At 41.0% G+C, this 8,565-nt stretch overlaps 1 protein-coding gene across 1 annotated transcript; it reads left to right on the forward strand.

The window, feature by feature from the left end:
- The first annotated feature begins 555 nt into the window (after window positions 1–555).
- Window positions 556–7,878, forward strand: LOC123191209 (disease resistance protein RGA5). Its single transcript, XM_044604013.1, has 4 exons — window positions 556–973; window positions 1,220–2,067; window positions 2,471–4,438; window positions 7,478–7,878. Exons 2-3 carry the CDS (start codon window positions 1,274–1,276, stop codon window positions 4,392–4,394), a joined length of 2,718 nt encoding a protein of 905 aa, XP_044459948.1. The 5' UTR covers window positions 556–973; window positions 1,220–1,273; the 3' UTR covers window positions 4,395–4,438; window positions 7,478–7,878.
- Window positions 7,879–8,565: the final 687 nt, after the last annotated feature.

Raw genomic sequence — 8,565 nt, forward strand, 5'->3', positions numbered from 1 at the left:
ACGTGGCCGGCATGCGCTAGGGCGGCGACGGAGCACAAGCGCGCCGAGCATGAGCACTAGTCGAGAGCGGCCTCGACGGTGTCGTGCACCCGACCATGACCATCGAGCTAGTCTGCTAGACGTGCCGGTGAGCCGAGTCCTGCGTGTTTCTACAGGTTCCATCTGCTGCTGTTGAATGCACAACGACCCATCTGACAAAGACGGACACGGACGAACCCATCAACGTCTCAAAAGGACAAAAACCGGATAAAATGGACATCCGTTTAGAGTCGCGCGGTCGAGTTGGCCTTACTACCCTGGGATACTTTGCCCTTGCGACCAAATGAGGCCTAACTGTGTTAGATATCCTGTTACAGGGACGATGACCCATTCAAAATGTGTACGGTGCCTTGAGTGGCTTGCACATGGGATGGGACTGGGACCGAGGAAAGATTCCTGGCTTTGGAAGACGTGATTCAAGATGATTAATCAAATTTCATTAGCAAAAGGGACGACGGTCGTGGGTCTTCCCCCACGCGTCTCCTCGTGGGCCCGCAAACCATTTCCTTAATCAACACAACATTTTCTCCCCCAAATCAGAGCACACCCCTTGCTGGCTTGCTGCTCCTGCGGCGAGCAGCCATCATCCACCTCCCCGCGCTGCTCCTCCGACGAGCGGCGGCCATCCACCCGGCCCCTCGTTGCTCCGGCGAGCGGTGGCCCATCCATCCGCGAGGCCGTGCGGCACCCCATCTTGCTATTCCTGCACCTTGAAGGTGTTTCAACGGCGGCGCCGGGGTGCTTCAACCGGCGGCGAGCACGAGTGGTAACCTGCCGACAGAGAAGCTGGATCTCGAGGGTGCGAGAGGTGCGTTTGCTCAAGCTGGTTTCCCTGAGGAGCAGCCATGGCGGCACGGCCGCATGCCGCAAGTGGGGACCGGCGCTCTTCGGCTTAGAGCAATCATCACAAGCGAAGGCTTCTCGATCTACTCTGGTAAATCTCTTGCCCAGCTCATGGCAATCTCCCTGCACTATTTTTGCTCTGGAACCTTACGGTAGGAATGAGTTCAAATGGGTGAACAGTCAAAGTACATGTATAGGATTAGTTTCTTATGTTTTGTTTATAAATATCCTTCATCCCATCATGCTATCTATCTCTGGAATTTCTGACCCATATAATGCCCGTATATACTGATATCTATCTCAGGAATTTCTGACCTATATAATGCCCATACTACAGGTTCCTCTCAAGCATAGGTAGAAGCCAACATTAAAAAAAGTTGGCCGGCAAGAGATGACCGGAATAATGGTGAGCGCTTCTACAGGCGCAATGAACTCCCTTCTGGGTAAGCTGACCACCCTCATGGGGGAACAGTTCGCCAAGATGAAGAACCTGCGAAAAGAGGTGAAGTACATCCATGATGAGCTTGGCAGTATGAAGGATGCTCTCGCGAGACTTGCAGATGTGGACGAGCCAGATCCACAGACCAAGAGTTGGAGAAACACACTGCGGGAGTTGTCTTATGACATCGAGGACATCATTGATGACTTCATCCAAAACATTGGGGAGAAAGACAAGAAATCTGGGTTTGTCCGCAAGACGATTCGACGTCTCAAAACTTCAAGGGCCCGCCACAGGATTGCTGGACAGATTGAAGACATCAAGAAACTTGTGCATGAGACTAGTGATCGCCACAGAAGATATGACCTTGATAAGATTATCCCCCAATCAAGTAATGTTGTTGCCATTGACCCACGAGTTAAAACACTCTATGAAAAGGCAGCTAACCTTGTTGGCATGGAGGGGCCAAAGAAGGAGCTTGCAGATTGGCTAATTGATGAGGAGAAGCAGCTTAAGGTGGTAGCAGTTGTGGGATTTGGAGGTCTAGGCAAAACAACACTTGCCAATGAGGTATACCAGAGGCTAAAGGGCGATTTTGCCTATCCTGCATTTGTGCCGGTGTCCCAGACGCCAAACATTCCAAATCTTCTACGAAGTTTACTATCCCAACTTGGTACACAGCCGCCTATTGATGCTTGCGATTCACATCTTATTGACAAACTAAGAGAATGTCTTCAGACTAAGAGGTACATACTATTGCTCCTTGTATTATATTTTGTCATTGTCTTTGATAGCAAGATATCGTAAGGATACTTATTATACATGCCTAATTTGGTCGCAAAAAGAGAATGAAATATATTGTGCAGATAATGTTTTTCTGGAAAAAAATCTGATCAGCCTATCAAACAGTAGAAGTGTTGAAACAATTATGCGTATAGTAACTGCAGTTAACAATCTGTATGAGAATATCTGTTTAACTTTCAATTGTTTACTAAGTTTCTTATGAATGAAAAGTATTACGTTTTTTCTGTAATTTTGTGTTTGTTTTTGTTATCCAGCCACGACTAATAATTGAATGAAGTTGAATCTCTCTTGTTTAAATTTCTTTTTTTTATAAGTGTTCTTACCATTTTGTTGTATATATGGCAGGTACTTGATTATAATTGATGATCTATGGGATGTATCAGCCTGGGAATTTATTAAATGTGCTTTCCCAGAAAATGATCTTGCCAGCAGAGTAATAGTGACTACACGAAGTCTAGAAGTTGCTACGGCATGTTGCTCCCCTCACCATGAGTACATTTTACAAATGAAACCCCTCAGCAACGAAGACTCAAGAAAGCTATTTTTTGGCCGGATATTTGGCTCGGAGGACATTTGCCCAAACCACCTCAGAGATGTTTCAGTTGAAATTCTGAACAAATGTGGTGGCTTGCCTCTTGCAATTATCAGCATAGCAGGCCTTCTAGCTAGTGAAGGTCCCAAAGAAGAAGAGTGGGAACATGTACGGAATTCTTTGGGCTCGATGTCTGGAACAAAACTCACACTGAATGGGATGAGGCAAATCTTAAACCTCAGTTACAAAGATCTTCCATCTCATCTGAAGACTTGCTTGTTATATCTTGCTATGTATCCGGAGGACTACACCATACTGAGGTCCGAACTGGAACGCCAATGGATGGCGGAAGGTTTCATTAGCAAAGAAAATGGACAAGATGTGGAGAAAAATGCAAGAAACTATTTCAATGAGCTTGTCAATAGGAGCCTTGTTCAGCCCGTAGAGTTTGATGTTGGAGGCGCAGTGACAACATGCAAAGTACATGATATGATGCTGGATCTTATCTTGTTTAAATGCAAAGAAGAGAATTTTCTCAGTATAGTGGACGGCTCAGAAGCCATTACAGAAGGGGAATATAAGGTTCGTCGGTTGTCTCTTCGTTTGAATGATTCAGATAATGAAATATTACCAGCAGATATTAGTTTGTCACAGGTTCGCTCCGTTATGATCTTTGGATACTCTGGTAAAACACCTCCTCTGTCGAAGTTCAAGTTCCTCCGAGTTCTTTTTGTCAAGGACCACAGTACAATGGACCTCACTGGAATGAGTGAACTGTATCAGCTCAGATATGTAATGATTGGCAGCGTTTATGGTTTGCAGCTACCAAGACAGATTAGAGGGCTCCAGCAATTAGAAACACTTGATGTATGGAATTCCAGTATTCCATCTGATATAGTTCATCTGCCACACTTGTCGCATCTGGGTATTGGATATGCATGTAAGCTGCCTGATGGGATCGGAAACATGAAATCCCTGAGGTTTCTTAGGGGATTTCATTTGAATTTTGAAACAAACTCACTAGATAACTACAAGGGCCTTGGAGAGCTTACCAATATGAGAAATCTGTTTCTCTCCGGCAACTTCGAAGATCAGGACGCTGGTGTAAGACGCATGGATGTTCTATGCTCTTCTTTGCGAAAACTTTGTAGGCTCGAGTCCCTGTATATACATACTATGCAAGGATGCATGGATGGTTTTTCTCCTCCCTACAGCCTTCAGCGACTATACGGCAGAGGTTTTGATTGGCAGCACTGTTGGTTTTCCAGGGTCCCTAACTGGACGATGGAGCTTCATAACCTCCATGAGTTGCAACTCCAAGTTGACGAGCTGCTTGATGATGGTGTTGGTATTCTTGGGGGGTTGCCCTCCCTCCTCGACCTTGATTTATGGGTCCGAAGATCACCAAAACAAATGATTATCATCGATGGAAGAGGAGCATTCCCTGTTCTAAAGCGTTTTGACATGGGCTTGAGCAGAGCATCATACCTGATCTTCCAATCTGGGGCAATGCCCATGGTCCAGAGGCTGGGGTTAACTTTCAACATCGATGTACAGAAGCAGAACGGAGCCGGGCCAGCCGGCATCGAGCACTTGGCTGCACTGGAAGAGGTTTCTGCCCGTATCTCGTGCGTCGAGGCTACGGAATCTCAAACGAGCTGCGCTGAATCTGATTTCAGGAGTATTGTCGACAGGCATCCCGACAATCCTCGCACTCTAGTCAGTTTTGCGAAGTAGAAGATTTTTATGGACGACTAATTTCTGCTTTGACTCTGCAGCTGGTACGTGCAAGTTTCCACCTCCAATATCCCAGCGCTCTCTCTCTCTCTCTCTCTCTTCCTGTAGCATGATACGCACTTTATTCCGTTTTGCTAATGGTTAGGTGCCTGATTTTTTAGTTCGCGTCAGTCGATTGCTTTTTCGATGCTGTAGCAGCCCATGAAAGCTGTACGTATGCCGTTCGTGTGCTGAGACTATTCTTTGTGCGTGACGCACTTGTGTTATTATTATTATTTTAATTATGTGTAGTTGGACACAGAAATTAATTATGGGTACCATACATCAGTTTTGCGGTCTGTAGTTTTAAACAAGCGGACGACATGGGTTAACATTACACATTATATACATGCTTTTTTGGAAACGGTTATGCAACTCTACATATGCAGTCAAAGAAAAACTGGTAACAGGCCTCAAAGGAAAAAATGAATTGCACCAAAAAGTGACTTATACAAAAAAGAAACTTATTCGGCTTGCAAATAGTCGCACCCATTCATTTATCCTTAGAATACTCTTTGTTTATGCTTTCATTTTTGTTAATGTATTCATCTTGAGTAACACCATTTTCACGATCGCTTCTTATTTAGTAGACTTTTGCAAAACTGTTATACTTTGAATGCTTCTTCAAGTAACACATCTACCAGAATTATTTCTTCCCTGGGCTGTTTTTTCTTCTTCGGGTTTTCACATTCTTCTTTTAGGTAACACCACTCACATGATTTTCTTTATTCCTTAGATTGAAACTTATTATTCTTTTTTCGTTCTTTGTCCATTTATAGATTAAAAATTTTATTGTACGATTTCCTATACACTTGGAAAAAAATAAGCTCAATCAACATTTCCCTGTTTTCACACGTGTTTGTTTCTGTTTATTTATTTTATGAGTCTTTTTTTGTTTTTCGTCATGTGTATTTTTGTATGTTCTGTTTTGTGTAAGTTTATACATGCAAGTACTATAAAGTATGTGTGTAAATTATACCAAAAAATTCACTGTTCTATGGTTATTCTTGCATATTATAAAAAGTACATTTTTGTGTAAATTGTGTGCAAGTTTTTTGTCGTCATTTGTTTTTTTTTAGATTTCACTTTTATTTTTTATTTTAAGGTAATTCCAATGCCACTAATTCATTCTTCCTTAGAAAATTTCATTTTTATCAATTTTATGTGTGTAGGTATATGCACAAGTACTATATAGTATGCATAAAAATTAGAAGTTTTTTAACATACTAGAGTGCAAAAATTATACTATCATATGCTAGCTTCTTTTCATATTATAAAAATCCCAAATTATGTGCAATTTGTGTGCAACTTTTTGTCAATGTTTGTTTCAAGTTCTTTTTCATTTTCTTTCTTCTATATGGGTAATATCGCCACTAATTTAATCTTCCTCAGAAAACTTCATATTTTTAATTTCTTTTTATTATTATTTACCAAAAAATATGAATGGAGGAACACGATGAACAATGGTCTTTGAGTTTCATTCCAATGTTTCCAACGAATTTGACTGAATGTCAAATAATTTGACACATGATCGATAGTTGTCCCTTTTTTTGTTATTGTCCATGTGTAGATTGTACAGTTCATTAATTTTACTATAATTTATTATTTTTGTTGTTGAAATGTGTACGCGGTACTTCTTTCTTTTAGCATTTATTATTTTGATCTGCAACAGTTTTGTTTCACCAACTCGTTGTTTTGATCTTAATTCCACATCTTAAAATGCATGGTTAAAAATGTTATTTTTTTATAATACCAATGCAATTTATTGTTTGTTTCTAATTGAAATAGTTGTTATCATGGTTGCTAAATATAGTAGATTGGAATTTGGGTTTTAGTTTCCTCCTTCCCCCTCTATTAATTTTTATATTATGATGTATCTATGTGAAAGAAAATACACCTATTATAGCAAAGCATATATATACATGGTGATGTGTATGCAGGTGCTTTACATGTATAATGTGTGACGCATGCATCAGTAACTACTCCCTCCATTCCAATGAATAAGGCGTGCACGTGTCTCAATATTTAAGTTCGACAAGAAATTAGACCAACAAAATGTGTGTTACATGTGATAAAAATTATACCATCGAACTCATATTCCAAAGAAAAATTTAATTGTATGATTTTGGAGTCACGAAAAATATCTTATTGGTCAAATGTATGGTCCAAATTGGTTTTAGGAATGCGTGCATGTCTTATTAATTAGAATGGAGGGAGTATATTTTTAACCACTAGACTAGATAATATCTAGTATAACTGTCTAGCACTAGTGGTACTCCTCTCTCTCAGAAAACAACAACTACTAGTGCGTAACACCAGCCACCTAGTCATTTGATGGCTTTTGACCGGCTGGGCTTAGATAATGTCTGGTAGTACTTTTTTCTGGTTGGGCTTTGGGCTTTGACTGAAACAAATGTCTGGGCTTAGATATGTGAATTCAACGGTGCAGAGAAGAATCGATTGAAACAAATACATTTTACAGGCACCTGAACCATAGGCGCCCCCACTTTTTTGCTTTAGTATCATCAGTAATCGTTTCTTTATCATGGCAAGGTTTTCCTGCAGTGTCATTAGTGAATATTTTTTGCAGTAGTCCGGTTTCCACCAAATTAAATTAGGTGTGTGCGCAAGTCCACATTCCTGGTCGAATTTTGAACATAAGACGTTACGTGTGTAAACAGTTCGAAGAGAGGCTATTTTCCTGCTCGCCGTGGACAGTAATGAGTTATTCCACCTCATTTTTTGTTTCATTTCATTGTTGGTATACTATTACTATATTTATTAGTACTGTATGTTGTGCTACCCTGATATGATCTGCTCTTCCATGCATCATGCATGGTGTGATGTATGGCTTTCGCTTTTGATTCTTGAGATAGCTTTCCTCATGGTTCTGTGATCTTTTTGGTATTCTTTAATTTCTTGCGGCAACTTTTATTGTTAGATTAACGTGAGAAATGAACTAGCACAAGTGGTTCTGATGAACTCCCTCACCTGCGTAATTTCAGAGAGGTCTGACATGTGTGCTCAATGATATTGGTTTGTAGGAAATGAAGTGGATGTCAATTCCTATTGATTGGGATAGCTTTGTGAGGAGGACAACGGATGGAGAAGAATTGTTAGATGGACTGCTGGACGCATCTTCGTTTCTTGTGCCACCTGATTCCATTTACCCTTGGTGAACATTCAATTCATTATCTCACCGAGTTGCATTCTGTTACCTCTATGGGATGAATGATGACCACGTTCTTGTTGTGCTATTGTAATAAGGGTTTGTGCTCGGCAGGAGTTTGCACTGTCATAGATGGTTGCTTGCCCCTTCCTCCCAGCTTTTCCAGCCTCCGAACTATCTTGTTCATTTATTTTTTGGTGTGCTTACTCTGTATTGAACTGAACATTCCTTGTTTGAACATTCAACTTGCTGAAATCACAATTTATTCGAGATGTATTCTAATTTTCTCAGTTCTACTGTAACTTTGTGATCAAATGCTGTTTCACTCATTTCATTGGAGGTTGTAGCACCTGCCCTGCATTACAAGGGCCTCATCGCAATAGGTGTCAGGATAACATAGCTGAGTTACTTGATGCAATTTTGGCTTAGAGGAACACCAAGTGAGATCTCTCCTCGAAATAACCGTCCGATAGCACCCCAGCAGTCGCTATGATGATTCGAACACGGCCGGGTGGGCGGACTGATGCATGCAGCTGCTTCACTACCGCCGATCTGCTCAGTGCCCATGGACAGTGGCGGAGCTTCGAAGAAAATGTTGGGCGGGCCAAACTAAAAAGAACACAATGCTTTCTTAAAATTCTGCACTATAGGCAGTAGTATATGATATTACATGGGTACCTACTAATACCTATGATGCAATTTTTAAAATGCAATGAACAATTGAGTGAATAAAATCAGGCAATAAAATCGCTAAGTTACCACGTAACACATGTGGTAAGCAATCCAAACTGTTTGTAAACAAATTTGAAAATCTTCAAGCTGGAATTTGGGAAAACAAAATAGATTACATGTGATGTCTTGCACGCTGCCTCCTGCCTTGCTGCTGGAGGGCTGGACCTCGTGGTACTGAATTAGTATATGTTGATCTTTTTCTTGAATTATTTGTAATATAATTATTTTAAC

The sequence above is a fragment of the Triticum aestivum genome, chromosome 2A (assembly GCF_018294505.1).
Source record: "Triticum aestivum cultivar Chinese Spring chromosome 2A, IWGSC CS RefSeq v2.1, whole genome shotgun sequence".
Taxonomy (NCBI): domain Eukaryota; kingdom Viridiplantae; phylum Streptophyta; class Magnoliopsida; order Poales; family Poaceae; genus Triticum; species Triticum aestivum.

Coding starts and splice junctions, on each gene's coding strand:
- LOC123191209 (XM_044604013.1), top strand. CDS start 1,274: ATGACCGGAATAATGGTGAGCGCTTCTACAGGCGCAATGAACTCCCTT. Junction 2,068..2,470: donor GAATGTCTTCAGACTAAGAG/GTACATACTATT, acceptor TATATATGGCAG/GTACTTGATTATAATTGATG.